Raw genomic sequence first — 16,240 nt, forward strand, 5'->3', positions numbered from 1 at the left:
TTCTGTCATTGGTTAATATTTTATTCTGTTGACATGTTTTCTTACTGCTAATGCTTCCGACACCTTCTTGTCCACCCCCTCTTCTCGAGCCTGGCCGGAGCTGTCAAAACCACGCCTATAGAGGCCCACAATTGGTCCAGGAAGCGTAAAATCAGCAATCAAGGGGGCTTGGTTCATTAGTGCTGAGATCGGAGCAGGAAGGACATGTGAGATACTCACAGTTCTACAGTGGACAGAGTAAGACCTAACCATTTCAACTCCGCGTCTGGCTGGAATGATCGCGCTTGGATGGACATCCGCATCGAAAGAGTAATCTTATTTTTCTGAAAGCGACTGTTGGAGAACAGCGGAGCACAAACCTTCATCCAAAGTGTCGTTGCGCTCACTTGGACTGATATTATTACAGGACTTCGTGGAATCATTCGCTCCGGGAGTTAAAGTGGTAGTTTCCCACCAAGCTTGCCTTTTGCTCTCCGCGATACCTCCAGTGACCGTGTTGAGATCATTCTTTGCAGTGGTTTATTTTTTTCTGAGGTTATTCCGTATATCCACTGGTTCAAAAGTAGATTTCTCTGGATACGCGCGGGTTTTGTGGAACCTAAATACCAAGCTCTATCAAAATTTCACTTCGATTTTTGGATGCACCGATGAGAGATCCAGTTTTCACAGGGACTGCCATGGCTTATCACCCCTTCCACGCTCATCGGGCAACTGACTTCCCCATGTCAGCTTTCCTAGCGGCTGCTCAACCCTCATTCTTCCCCGCGCTGACGCTGCCTCCCGGGGCTCTCACCAAGCCCATTCCGGATCATACCCTTGCCGGAGCCGCGGAGGCAGGTCTTCATCCGGCTCTGAGTCACCACCACCAGGCAGCTCATCTGCGTAGCCTGAAGAGCCTGGAGCCGGAGGAAGAAGTCGAGGACGACCCAAAAGTGACATTGGAGGCCAAGGATCTGTGGGACCAGTTCCATAAACTAGGAACCGAAATGGTTATTACGAAATCTGGCAGGTGAGGAAGCGTCTGAATTGCTGACATTGCGCTCCAGCCATTGTGCTGTTTGTCACGATCATGCCTTTAGCTTTATTTTTTGTTAACCTACATTTAAATAATCTGTAAAGTGACATTTGACTGCTATAATTCTACATTGATTTCTGAGAGCTCATTTGATAGGACTGATGTTTTTTTTATAACATTTGTCATTTGTCACTTCACGTTAAATTCATAATTATAGGTCAACAAAAGTAAATAATAGCAACAATCATTGTATATCTATTATAGACTAGGCTACTGCAAATTTCCGGGCTATTTTCTAAAACCATCCATTTTGTTAAAGGAAAGCAATTCTGACCTATGTGTAGCGTATGTATGATTGTTTGTTAGAGTAGCCTACGTGCTGAAAATATCACTGATATAGCCTGATCACAATAGAACTTAAGAACTTCCCCCCTTACAATACCGCCGTTTGCATCCAAAAATAAAATTGCGATGGCAAAGCCTCTCCAGGAATTTAGCCGAACAAACTAAACCAGAGTTCAAACTGCATTCTGTAATGGCAGTTGAGCTTCTGGATTTTGTAAACAGCTGTCACTTACGAAGAATTGTGATTTAGGGCATGGTGCCCCAACATAAATTTACCTCACAATTGAACACTAGTCTGAACACCAGTTTTTGAAGATGTCCCTGTCTGACTAAAGCTTTAGTCTACTCATGATTTGCCATGTATTCCACAACTATACCTGACAAATACACTGCTAGTGCGAGTTTTTTTCTTTCAAATAATGTAACACAGACAATAGGATATGATATGAAAATGCGGAGAGCCGATGCAATAATTTTCTAAAACTGAATGTGTGGTAGCTTATATATCTGTGTGCGTGTGTGTGTGTGTGTGTGTGTGTGTGTGTGTGTGTTTGGGGTAGACCTACATAGCCTACTCTGCATTTGTGAATAGAGTTTTGTTCATACATTAATATCGCATGTTTGGATTTTACAGGAGGATGTTCCCACCTTTTAAAGTCCGAATAAATGGTCTTGATAAAAAGGCCAAATATATATTACTAATGGATATAGTCGCTGCCGACGACTGCCGCTACAAATTCCATAATTCTCGCTGGATGGTTGCGGGAAAGGCCGACCCGGAGATGCCCAAGCGAATGTACATCCACCCGGACAGTCCAGCCACCGGAGAGCAGTGGATGGCCAAGCCTGTTGCTTTTCATAAACTCAAGCTGACCAACAATATATCGGACAAGCATGGATTTGTAAGTAATAGCTTACTATCCGCTGTAAGTCTTTTTTTCATATATGTCTAGCTTGCTGTTTTGTGGATGAAGTTGTTGAATTTAAAATATTAAGGTCCTCGAAATAGTGTTTCATTTAAAAGTATACTTTTAAATTAGAAACATGTTAGCGTTAACTTAACATAACATATATTATAAGACTTTTGGATTGGTGTGCATTTGATGCATTAACTTTAATATGGTGGCCAATTCAAAAGCAAGGTCTAGTCTATTGTTTAAGTAAGTAAATTAACAGGCACGCAGCTATTACGTGCTTCTGTTGCTGTTGATAAACTGGAAATCAGCTTAACGTTAATATTTTGAATTCAAGAGCTTGGCTTATTTATGCAATACTGGCAATTGTTTTCATGCTGTGTTTTGATAAACGTTTAATGCACGCTGTGCGTGTTTATTTATATGTGTTAGATATATATCTCATGCATTTTTGTGACTAGTTTTGTAGAGCTAAATCAGGTAACAGACAAAAATCAGGTCAGACAGAGCGGACTCGGTACACGGCTGCGATAGACAGAGCCTCCTGTTGGCTAGTCTAGTTTGATATCTTCATTTGGGCATAGGAAGCCTTGGCAGTGAAAAGCAGCCTGTGTTCGTACACTAGGCCTCTACGTATTTCACCGCCAGCCCCCTCAAGCCCACTCTGGCTTTATGTAGCATAAACACACAGAGAGTGAGTGCAATATTCAATTATACATGTGCGGGTATGTTTTTAAAGATTGAGCCCAAACTACAGTGGGCTTCTCGGGGCAAGAGAACAAACTGACTAAACAAATAGCAAATCTGCATGCCATGCAGACACAACTATTTGCATTCTGATGCGGTCAAGTGGGCTTGTTTATTAGACAATGGCGGGTACAGTGTATTAGAAATGCGTGCTCTGCTTCACCTGGTACTTTTTTAGTTGACTGCATTATATTTTAGCCCTGCATTATAATCGCTTTGAAATAATCAAGTAGACTACATCAACTGTGACATCCGGGATTTTGTTGCCCAAGTCATGTGACCTTTTCTATTAGGTACAGTTTCTGTAGTCACTAACAGTAATCTATTACGTTAGCCTATTTGGGTGAAATAAAAAAGTGAATACGTAAACACATAAGTAGCCTACATTAAGGACTGCTGCGGCTGATATTATTTAGGAGAGAAAGGTCACAGCCTTTATGCGTTCATTTGACCAAGGGATATTGTTACATGGGTACGAGAGTATTTTATTATAACAGGCATCCTTTTCTCCCACAGACTATTTTGAATTCAATGCATAAATACCAGCCAAGGTTTCATATTGTGAGAGCCAACGACATTCTGAAGCTGCCCTACAGTACTTTCAGGACATACGTGTTCCCCGAAACAGAATTCATTGCTGTCACTGCCTATCAGAATGACAAGGTAGGATGTGTTGATGGGATTTTTCTTTGGTCCTTTTGTGTCTCATGTTCAATTTATATTTTATGCGGGGTTTACAAGAGTTATTCAATAGGAAGTTCCGTTTGCGTCCAAACTTTTTCTGCGTCCATACTGCCAAAACTAGGTGGATTAGGTTGTCACCTCACAGCCTACTTTTTTATTTATAATTGTTGCATTGACAGTTTGTGCCCGTCCTTTGGTAGGATATTTCAAGATGGGATTAAGAACATTAATAATGTTCTCACACCCATGTTGGTTATAGTAATAGGCCTACGCGCATTGCTGTTGATCCAGATTCGCATTCGCGTTCCTTCATGGTGGTGAAACCATTTGGAGAAATATTAGCTATAGCTGACACTTTACTTAGTTTCGCAGATGTATCCGTAAGACGTAGTAAAAGATTTAGTGACTATATTTATTTTTGTTCCACTCTAATTCCTTTCCCTATGGCCGACCTCCCCTCGCTGCCGATTTTAATTGGCATCCGTGTCCGAGGGGCCTGGTGGGCTTGTTGGTATCGTAAAGTTTATGGCAAAGAGTCACAATCGATTAGCAGGCACTTAGACTCGCTAGTATGTGTCCGGGAGCTACACACTCCGTATAGCAGTGCGATCAAAGCAGGGCACAAGGCAAAGAGATCCACGGCCCTCTGATTGGCTCATTCATGAATTCCTCAAGAGGTCCATAGAAGGCAAGGAGGAAAACGGACCTCTTCTATGCACAGCCGAAACGTACAGGGCCTGATGGTAGACTATCTACCTAGACTTTGCATGGATGACCTGGAGGGGAAAGAAACAGGGCAAATATCGCAAGAGCAAGGTTTTACAAACGACTATATACTATAATATCATATCATATATCATATCATATATTAGTATATCCGGGTACCTCACTCTCCATGGAGTTAAGATACATCTATGGAAAAATGAAACAACTTAATTGTAAGACAGGACGTACCCCCCTCTCACGGGGGTCGTGGAGGCAACTCTCGATCATTACACACGCATTAATAATGCAAGCCTTCCGTGCCATCATTGTAATGAAGGAGACAGCGTGTTTAACTGAAAGTAAATGATTAGAAGAGCACGTCACACCCACTGATAAACTAATACTTTGAAAATTGTCCCCATCATAGTGTCCGTGGTAATGGCAGTGTCGATTGTATTGTAACAGCAACATCAATGGGGATATAATGGGCAAATTAATCATTATTATCACTCTAACTTTCTCTCTAATTTCTTTTCTGTCTCTTCTGTCTCAGATAACACAACTGAAGATTGATAATAATCCTTTTGCCAAAGGATTTAGAGACACGGGAAATGGAAGAAGAGAAAAAAGGTAAGTTGGTGGTCATGACCCAAATGTGATTTTTTTTTTTTTTTTTTTTTTTTTTTTTTTTAAATCACATGCCCTATAGGCTTTAAGTGACCAACAATGCCATCAAATGGTTCAAGTAGTTTTTTCGTGTTTTCCAAGATTGTTGATAATTAACCAATCCTCCATTTTTTTAGAAAACAGTTGACGCTTCCATCACTACGTATATATGAGGATCAATGCAAAGCAGACCGAGATGGCGGTGATTCCGATGCGTCCTCCAGTGAGCCTACCGGAGGCAGAGACGGTGGTCATTCCCCAATCAGACCGGCGTCTAGTCCCTTGAGGTTCAGCCGAAGCAGTCGGGGTAAATAGCATTCTGCATTAATGCGTAATTACGAATAATCCTTAATTGGGCATGGGCGCTTCTCTGTCACTGGTTCATTTCATAGGAACTAGTGCAGGCCCTGAGGTCAGCGTAGTCCTATACAACTACATAGTGAGAGTGAATACCAGAAACTATTACAATAATATTTAAAATGTATAAATACCAATGCATATTTTTAAAGAGGTTGTGTATCTATTTACCATGACAAAAAGTAGGCTAACCCAAGGTATTCAGGTCAAATTCTGAAACAAGTAGCCCACACACACACACACACACACACACACACACACACACACACACACACACACACACACACACGCTCAAGCATACTATGGATTTGGTAATTAGGAAATATACCTATAAAACTATAATGTACCTTATAGTAATACATCGAGTGCCGACATAACCTCTGTTGTCTTTGCTCAGTTTCCAGAAATGGTTTGATGTCAGGTGTGAAAAATAATTACAAGAATACTGCAAATGTTACCTTGGGGTGTCGTGGACAGCTTGATCTAAACCCACACATCATCTCCATCTTAAATAAATGCAATTCGATAATAAGCACATTTAATATAAGTGTAGACAGTTCTAAAGCACACCCATAATACTCTTCAGAAGTGATGCTTTCTAAATAGAGCTATTGCACTCGTACATCTAGGAAGGAAATGGTTTGACAAGGGAGGTTAACACTAAATTATGACTCCAGTTTTAAAATAATTTAGTTATGCTACTTAATATGTTTCTCAGTTTTCCAAACCACGATTTTATGAGTTTTGAAACATGCAACATTACACACCGTTACACTCCGTGTTTACAGGTGAGGTAATATATTTCATTGTGTGATTTGTTAAAAACTAGACCTATGTTGGGTAGGCCAGCCTAACGTTGCCAGTCCTGTAGCCCCAGACAAAACTCATTAAATTCAAAATGTTTTGTTTTGCTGTTTGTTGACAGATGAGAAAACTTGCTCTGACAGTGAGCAGGAACTTGACCAACCTGATGAGCGTGGTGCACCATCAACCAGCCCTGGACCTGAGCCCCGATCGCCATTTAGTCCGAGATGTGATGACCGGGTCAAAGACAGGCCCAGTGCGGAGAAGAAAGACGATTATCAAGACAGCAAAAAACCAAGCGATTCGATCTTCAGTATCCGAAACTTGGAGAAAGACAAGACTGAGAACAGACACAGGAAGGAAACAGACACTTCTAAAAAAGACGTGGATAATGCCGGCTTGAGCGGGAAAGAGGGCTTTTCCCCGTTGATGGTTCAGACGGAGAGCCCCTCTCACTTTGGCGCCAGCCATTTACAAAGCCTAGCCCTTTCAGGCCTTCATAGTCAACAGTTCTTTAACCCACTGAACACCGGACAACCTTTACTTTTCCACCCCGGACAGTTTGCTATGGCCCCTGGCGCTTTTTCAGCCATGGGCATGGGGCATCTATTGGCCTCGGTTTCCGGAGCAAGTGGCTTGGAAAACGGAAGTCTTTCAGGCCAAAGCACTGGGAATACGCCGAGCACCTTTTCACCATTTCACCTGTCGCAACACATGCTCGCCTCTCAGGTAAGCACGTATCAACATCTGGTTGTTGCTTTTAACAGCTTAGATTTTTGTCACACCTTTTTGCCATGTTTTTAGCACACGCGTAATCTTTTTAAGGTCCAAAAAGTGTACTTTAAAAAGAACTTAGGCCTATGTAAAATGTCGTAATAAGAAAGTAACTGTAGTTGTGGGCATTGACTACATTTGATACCACATTTTATAGCCTGTAATTAACTGAAGGCAACACTTGAGGTCTTATAACTGTCCCAGTCATTCTTTTGTACACAGGCCTACGTTTGATCATATGGTCTTGTTTAATTGCACTGTTGGTAAACATTTGGGTTTTAAGGTTGTTTGATGTCATTATGGTATGATTTATAAGTTGACTGACTTAGTTTAGTCGTTAACATAATTTCTTCCTATGACAAACAAATAGGAATATTTAACAAGACGGTCTGTCTTTGTATTCTTTTTTAATACACTGGTTGAATTATATTTAGGGGGGGGGGGGGGGGGGGGGTAGAAATCCATTTTTAATAGATGAGAAATGTATTTTTCTAAAAAAAATACATCTTTCAGAAGATTTGAAAAGGCTTCATAAAGCCAAACCGTTATGCCTGTTTTAAAGAGAATGAGAGAGGGATCGTGCACCATACCCTGCTGTGCAAACAGCTTGGAATCTGCCCTTTCACTCTTACTGTAAAGCAAGTGCAGGGGAACATGCTTTGCGTGTTGCTGCGTGTTCTGTTTGCTAAATGTTTTCTCTGAATCTTTCTGATTGCAGGGTATTCCGATGCCAACCTTTGGGGGCCTCTTCCCATACCCGTACACATACATGGCTGCAGCGGCGGCTGCGGCCTCTGCTCTCCCCACGAGCAGCACGGCCTCCTCACTCTCGAGGAATCCCTTCCTTACCAGCGCCTCCCGGCCTCGCCTGCGATTCAGCCCTTATCAGCTCCCTGTGTCCATTCCTCAGAGCACAAACCTGCTGACCACCGGATTGCCCAGTGGCCTGAACCCATCGTCCGAATCGTCTAAATCCGGCAGCAGGGAAGCGAGCCCTGCACCTGAGCATAACCACAAAGCTGCAGCTAGTCAGAGGAACGGATCGCCCAAATCATCCATGAAGGAATCTATCAATGAACTCCAGAATATTCAGAGACTGGTCAGTGGCCTGGAAAGTCAGAGGGAGGCATCTCCGACTCGGGATTCTCCCAAGTGACCTGCGAGATACCTGCAACTTTCCATTACATCACCTGACATTATTGGGGAGGTTAGAGATGGTTATTTCTAGGTGAACATGCCCCTACCTATAAGGACGGATTGACAAAATTGTCTGTGCCCATAAAATAAAGTAAAAAATCACTTTACAGTCATATGTAGGCCTACAACCAAAAGAATATATCAGTCCAGAATAGGAGAAAACTTGATGTTCTAGTGGTGAAAACTTGACCAGGTTTAGGGAATGCTGCGAAGACAATCTACAACTAATAATATATTTCATGTAGAGCATGTTGATAAGGCCTCGGCATCATTCGAAGGAGGTCGACAATTTACGAGGAGGTGGACAGAGTACAAGTCACTAGTACTTGTGGAGAAAGATATGCTTTCGTTTGTGTAAGAGCATGTCGGCGATGTCTACTGGACCTCAAATTATTGCTTTTGGCAGAGGAGTAGCGGTTCAACATCAAGAAGGACCATGGACTCAAAACAAAACAAGCTATGTCCAAATAATGAAATATATTTCAAAAGGGATGGGAAGGACACTGCAAGACAAGAAAATTAGTTTCACCCGTTTTCAATATACTAGCTGACGGACAATTGTATCTTAACTAGGCTATTTATGTAATTAAAAATAATTCTGTACATAAGCTATAAGGATCCACGAATATGCAAATTGGTATTAATTTATTCAAAGCTGTACATTGGCGTGTATATAATATTTAGAATTTAACTCGTTACATTTTTTTTTTTTTTCATTTTACATTGAACGTATATGTAAATGAAAGCTATTTAGCGCTTGTTGGTTTGAAACAGAAACAATGTTTCTATCTGTGACTCGTTGCTGTTTAATCTGCCTGTGACACGTGAAGGAAAACGTGTGCCATCATTGCATAGTAGCAATTGCTGAAATAAAAAAAAAAAACTGAAACACACTTATCACTGGGGAATGAGTTCCCCAACTTTGATACCGGATTGTTGTTAAGGTAGAAAACCTCAGGTTCATTCACTCCAACACAGAGGAGACTATTACATTCCTCTTCAAGAACTGGGTATATACGCATATATCCCCTTCGCTGATTGTCCGGGAATTTTTTTTTTATTCTCTCACAATTTCAATAAAAAAAAAACAATGTGTTGAAAGTAGCCTATTGATTATTTATTGTTTGTACTTGTCGCTAATCAGTTAGTTAACTTAGATTGACACACAGACTATTAGGTTTATGTTTTTCATTCTTTGAAGTTTATGCTGAGACATATTTATGCACAGCCCTGAGACCCAAGGCCTATACTGTAAATAGGCTACAACAGGCCGTTGTTCATCAAGTGTCTTTTTATTGGAAGACAAAGGTTTCAAACTCCCAATGTGATGTCAACAATATATTCTCAAAAGTGGTGTCGCGTTCTCTAAATCATTACCATCCTGTGAAGGCGATTTTCACGGTCAGCCTCATGCAAACTAATGTACACTGCACAGTGAAAAACTGAGCTCTTCTGAAATTGGTTGAGGAATGTTTTCCACTCTTTAGGTGTATAGCGCCCTCTGTTGTTCCTTCCCATGTGTGATTTCTCATACAACAGTGTTTAGATTATATATAAAAATGTTTAACTAAAGTAGGTTACATTTTGTGAAATTATTTTCTTATTTTCTCTACATTTCTTTATTTTTTTGTTAGAAACAGCATACTAGATTCTGAATAGGCTGTCAGACATTAGACGTAGGCTATTTAGCAGCAGGCTGCTTGTGAATTTATGCGAGTTCTATTATTATTTCTGAATTATAATAACCAGTATTAGGCGACGCTTGATATTAAATGGCACAATTTCAAAAGAGAACATTGTTGTGTGTTCTATAGGAAATTCTAAACTCAAGAAGTCTACTGTGAAAAAACCCCATCAGTGTTATGACGAGAATCAGATTTATTTTTGTCTTTTCCGGTCTAAATTATTCTGCTATTGTGCAGTATTGTGTGGTATTTATAGTAAGAGAATAGTAATGTAAGTGTATTTATAGGCATTCTCCACACGGAAACGAACCCCCCTTTTCATAACACACAGCCTTTTCAATGACCCACTTCCTCTGCTCTTCCGTTGACCTTTGAGACTTCAGAATTTCAACCACGGAGATGCAGATCTCTTTGAATTGAGGAAATATGATATGAGGGGGCATCTTTACATCTCATTATAAACAGAGTTTTGGGATGGAAATGTAGGGATGGAAATGTAGGCCAATTGCGCTTCCATAGGTACAAATCATTATGGTCCTAGTCATTATGATAATAGCTTATGTGTAATACAAGATTTTGTTTGTCGCTCGCAGTTGTTTTAGGGCAACCATTGTGGGGGTGCCTCGAACAACAGCCAAATGATGTTGATAAATCCCATGTAAATCATGATAACGTTTATATGCAAAATATTGCATGTGTTAACCGCTCTGCAAATTCAAGTGTGTGTGCGCGCGCGCGCAAGTACATAGCCTACGTGCGTGCGTGCGTGCGTGCATGTGTGTGTGTGTGTGTGTGGTGTGTGTGTGTGGGGTGTGTGTGTGTGTGTAACAGAAGGGGACACAGAGGAATAGAAAGAGCGACCTTCACAAGGAACAGGCCCATATCATGGTGAAAGGGTTAAGCGCCTCGGCAGGGAAGTTGGGAAGGATGGGAGCTTGGACGCCTAACTACTTTGGCAGCAGACAGTCCTTTGTCCGGCAACCGGCGCCTGTCGCCTGCCTGCCGGCCACACAGCCTCCCCACACCCGCTCACAAAGGCTGAGGCACATCCCGAGAGCTGCAGCTCCTAATTAGAGATTCTCTCCCGTTTCTTTTCTTCTCTTTTCATTCTCTCGCCATAATCACAAGCTTCCATTTTATTAAGGGACCATTGTTACACTCTGTTATCTCCAATTAACAGAGCGAGCTGCTCGACCTTGCACCGTTTGTCCAAAGGAATCAGTCATTGACAAATCAATAGACTGCAATGACTGTTAATTATTGGTGATGGTAGTGGATAAAAAGGCCAAGTCTGTTTACGTTTTTCGTCGATGATCAGAATGTGCAGTTATTTTTCTATTGTTGCTTAAACATTAACCAGTGTCAAACACAATGTCCCTCGCATGTATTTTCTGGTGTGTGGCAGTCGAAGGGGAGCAGTTTTATACATTTGTCAGTCGTGAATAAAAAGACTTTCATAACTTTAATAATAACTGTCTGCTAAGGCATGAAGTCTGTATTAGGCTACTACAATTAGACAAAGTGTTGTATATTGATAAATAAAACCATGAACCATGAACAACCACATACACACACTTAAATCCACAGAGGGAAAAACAACTATTTTTACAAAACAACTTTATTCTAAAAGCTAAAGCTTTTTTGCTGTCATTTTTCTATTGTAACTGAGATTTTGCCTGGCAAACAAACACTATTTAAGAATATTCCATAGCAACCAGTTCACTGTTACCCATCCCAGACCAGTAGGATATGCCCTACTGTAATTCAGTGTGTTACTATATGGCCTTGACTGCACTGCTTTTGAACTCCCAGTCTGTGTATGCATGCAGGCTATTTGCACAGTGCTTCTCTGAACATATGCAACTAGTGAAAAAGAACAGCTGCACTGCCCTCTTTGGGAACATATGAACAGTGCTCCAGAAACATAATTCAGGAGGAATCTTAAAGTCAGTGGTATTCATATATAAATATTTTTTGTTAAAAATGTTGATGTAATAACATTCTATATAGCATCTAATAACATCTAATAGCATCTTTAACAAATTTGTTTCTTTACTCCAGTTGATTAGTTCAGTACTTTATAAACCTGGTGGCATAGAGCCATTTTTTAGACAAATGTATTTTGGCATATATGTCTCCAGTGTGGGCATATCAGTCTCCTTATTGATGTGGATACAAACACTATCTGATGCTAAGACAAAGGTGGTGCACCTGTGTCTGTGCATGGACAGTAACACGACGCAAAGACCAGCCAACTCCACTGGTGAATGCTCTCCTCTCACAGACAACCACACAAAGCATGTCCTTGTCTGTAAGCAGGGGAGATGTCCCACAGCACGTTACAATGCAGGAGCATCCAAAATATCCAACAATATTTCCTTACAAAGCTCAGATGTGGAAGGTGGAACAGGCCATATGTCTGAGTCTTACTGTAGGTCTCAGCTCACCTGCAGACGTCTGTTCCAGAAAAAGTAATTCCACTTTTGCTCCCAGGAAGGTATTTTACTGTCGGCATATATCAGGCTGGATTATGGTGCTTTAATTGTCAGTGTCCTGAGTCCAGAATCTCTTGATCTAATACCTTCAGGAATGTCTGCTCTGAGACTCATTGCCACCTCCTGGACACAGGAACAGCTGTAGTCATCATGAGGACACACAGATGAATGCTGTCAGAAGATTCAGTCAAATCAGGTCCCCCGTCACGCTGTTAGGATAGACAAGGATTGATGATTCACTTTTGACATTTGCAGGGTTCACTGGAAACCTGTCACTGTGCTTTTCAACCTGTGTCACTGCCTGAAATGCCAACCTGGGAGTGCTGCCAAAATAGACTAAGGTGGGAACGCAGCTTCACTTTGTATTGTCACCAAATGGTAAAGTACTTCTAGTCATAGTAATACTTACGTCTGAGGTCACATGCGGAATGACCTTTTTAAGTAATGTTTCTGCTATCTGTAACAGCAAGGAAAAATATTTTTGCAGTACAAATAATGACCACTAGATGTCGCAGTGAGTCTCTTTTCTTACACAACTCTAATACTTTTGTATATTATTGGAATACATATTTTTGGAAATCTTTTGATTCATGAATATCATAAACATCAAATAATTGCAGTCTTGGGAAAATACATAGCTTCCAAGATTCTTAACATAACTCATCATTTGGTAAGACATGTAATACAAATTCTAGTCTCTAATTTAAAAATTACTCTAAAGTGGACTACAACTAATATTTTACTAATTAAACATGATCATGATGTATAAAGCAAATGCCCTCTGAATGGTTATAAGAAAATATCACTTGTGTGGTCAGGCATAAAGGACCGTCTCAAGGCGTATAATGAAAAGCTGTTGACATTAAATTGTTGTATGCCCTTGTTATATTTTCTATTTTGTTGTGAGAATGGAGTGGTTGTGCCAGTTAGTTTGAGTTATGGAACTCTTAGCTATTTTTGACAGACTCACATTTTGAGAAGAAGCAAGTCGGAGTATTCTCCACACCCTCGGCCTCAGCCTGACAGTTCTGCGATGGGCCACACAATTCATCAGCGCAGATCAAAGGTGATGCTCGGAGTGCGAATGCCACTCTTCAGACAGCTCCACAATCAACAAAGAAAAGCAAAAAAAAAAAAAAAAACCACCCCCTTGGTCCCCACGTTTTCAACACAAGCTGTTCACTGCGCCGCATACGAAAATACTGTCAAATAAATCTGGCTAAATCAAACAAAGTCATGATAAAAATGAGGTTTTCGTGACAAGTCATTTGGGGAAGCTTCAGCAACACATCTTCAGAAGGCAAAATGAGTCAGTGTCACGTGATGTGGACCATTTGTGTGTTTTGTTCTTTTCCTCTTTCAATCAGTCTGAGAGAGTAGCATTCTTACGCACATCTTTGGTGTTTCCTCACGTATGGAACACAATATGAAGTCATACAGAGGTACATTAAAGTAAAACGAGACTCTTTAAGAAGGTACCAGCTCAGTAAGAGGACAGGGGAAAAGATGGAGTGCCGTGTCTGACCCTTGAGAAATTGTTTGACCCCTCCTCACCCTGCCCACCTCCTCAGCCTCCTCCACCACAGCCTGGCCTGACACAGCTGATCCCCGGGTCAGCGAGATGAACGCTGGAGATTACCAAAGACTAACAATCTCTGTCATGATGGACGAAGCGTTGTAGGGCCAGGGTGGGTTGGAGACTAAACTCACCGAGTCTTCTGAAAACACACTGGCCATCACACATCCTCACGCCTGGAGCCGAGTCTGACACGAAAGAGTCTGAGACACACAAACACACACACACACACACACACACACACACACACACACACATGAATATGCACATTGGCACACACTCGCACAGTAACATATGGAGAGATACGAAGAAGCAGAGAGAGTGTCTTGCTGCTCAAGCTTCTACATAACCCAACGTCATGCAACAAAGCAAAGGCATCTAGAAGCACATTTTTCTATATGAAGATCCTTGTCAACTCCAAAGTTATCAGTCATTTAAAATAAAGCAGCTCACAGAAATGCACCCCTATATCCGTGAATACTTCACACAGAATGCAAACACCAAACACAATGTTTAAATGATGACTTTTATGTAAATTATGACTTTTATGTAAATAAATGTAAATGATACATTTGCTTTCGGCATCTAAAAATGCTGAGATTCCCCTCAGTATTTATGACGATTCTCTATGCTTAGAGATCCCCTTCCAACATTCTCTGTCATTTCCAATCAGGCCCGGATCTAGGCCGCTCAGATTGGGGGGGGGGCAAATAGAAATTTGGGGTGGGCACAATGAATACCACCCCCCCCCCCACACACACACACACACAACATTTACACTAAGCAACAAAACCTTCACCTACAAATGCCTTACTTTTCACCTTAAAAACCCTTATTTAATAGCAAACATGACATATTACATAGAACTGTTAATCATAGAACTGATTTTAATACAGATATCTAGGCTATATTTAACATTTATTTTCTATGTGGCCTGTTATGAAATCATGTATTGAACATTTTAAGCACAGTTCAGCTTTAAGAAACTCAAATAGTCTACATGCATGCATAGCATTTTGTGATCATTAAGGCTACTTTGACAAACTCTTAGTCAGCTGATTTTAATATTTACAGATATCTAGGTGATATTTGTAACATTTATTTTGTATTTGGCCTGTTATGAAATCATGTATTGAACAATTTAAACACACCGTGAAACCTTAAGCCCAAAGTTGGAGACATGCATTGACTATTAGATGACATAGACATTGCGGCAAATGTAAAACCGGATTACTCTGGAATGGCTAACTGTAAAGGGGAATGCTTTACGTTTTGCATTCGGTAAGGTCTGCTGTTTCTTCTGATATATGGTTTGTCATGTGTTTGGGAAAAATTTGTGAAGTATTCCACCGAGATGAATGGGTGGGGAGATGGGCGCAGAATGTAACATGAATAAATTAAAGTTACTTTTCTCGCGAACCGTTTACCACAACAACTTGCGGCTAACATCGTTTAAAAGCTGAGAAAAAACTCTTTCGTGTGATGTGATCCATATAATATCTGTGTGAAGAGTAGGCTATCGGGAGTAGGCTAGTTCAGGAAAGAATGGGTGAATTTGGACGCACTTTCTTTCTTGCCGTGCACTGTCACATTCTCCACTGCGTAAAAGACATAGGCCTAGGCTAAATTAATTTGCGTTGTGAATGCTAAGCTTAATTTGACAGGCCATAGGCTAAATAAAAATCGCTAGTCGGATGCAAAGCAGAATATAGAAAGAAAGGGGCACCAAGGCCACAGTGGCCTGTGAACCTCTGATTTTCAAAGGGACGTAACGGCCAACGCAAGGGGCAACAGTAAAATTCCCACCCTGCTTATAACACAATTAAGGAATGACCAATGTTAACAAACTAACTGGCTAGATCACCTTAGAAAGCTAACATGCACATTAGCTAAAAAACAAACCTTATTCAAAACGAGAATAATTCAAACACTAACACTACAGTTAAAGGTCTTTATTTAAACCAGCAACAAGAATCTATATTACATCTAGTAGCCTATAACCTTTATGGAAATATAGCTAAGCCCTCTCTACTGAAGTATGAAACAGCAAGTGATGCACACAGTGTGGAGGGGAACGCTGCTGCTCCGGTATTTATACTATCCAACCAGCAAATCAGCATCCTCGAAATTCAGACAGGACAAATTAGAAAAGTGTGATTGGCAGATTCAATAGCTGTCAATTAAAATTGACCAATTAGGTGGGGCAGAAGAAATATTTGGGGGGGGCATTGTCCCTCCCAGCCCTATTCTAGATCCGGCCATGTTTCCAATTCATT

General features: G+C 40.9%; 1 protein-coding gene across 2 annotated transcripts; it reads left to right on the forward strand.

Annotated features, from left to right (window-relative positions):
* Positions 1 to 9,309, forward strand: tbx2b (T-box transcription factor 2b). 2 transcript variants are annotated; one of them, XM_042063523.1, is made up of 7 exons: positions 1 to 1,009; positions 1,995 to 2,286; positions 3,538 to 3,684; positions 4,964 to 5,040; positions 5,214 to 5,383; positions 6,359 to 6,966; positions 7,730 to 9,309. In XM_042063523.1, the coding sequence occupies exons 1-7, from the start codon at positions 648 to 650 to the stop codon at positions 8,165 to 8,167; spliced, it is 2,094 nt and encodes a 697-aa protein (XP_041919457.1). In that variant the 5' UTR covers positions 1 to 647; the 3' UTR covers positions 8,168 to 9,309. The 2 variants fall into 2 exon arrangements, with proteins under 2 accessions (XP_041919457.1, XP_041919458.1); XM_042063524.1 differs by having other exon boundaries at positions 1,995 to 2,262.
* The last annotated feature ends 6,931 nt before the right edge of the window (positions 9,310 to 16,240 follow it).

The sequence above is a fragment of the Alosa sapidissima genome, chromosome 15, assembly GCF_018492685.1.
Source record: "Alosa sapidissima isolate fAloSap1 chromosome 15, fAloSap1.pri, whole genome shotgun sequence".
NCBI classification, from domain to species: Eukaryota; Metazoa; Chordata; class Actinopteri; order Clupeiformes; family Clupeidae; genus Alosa; species Alosa sapidissima.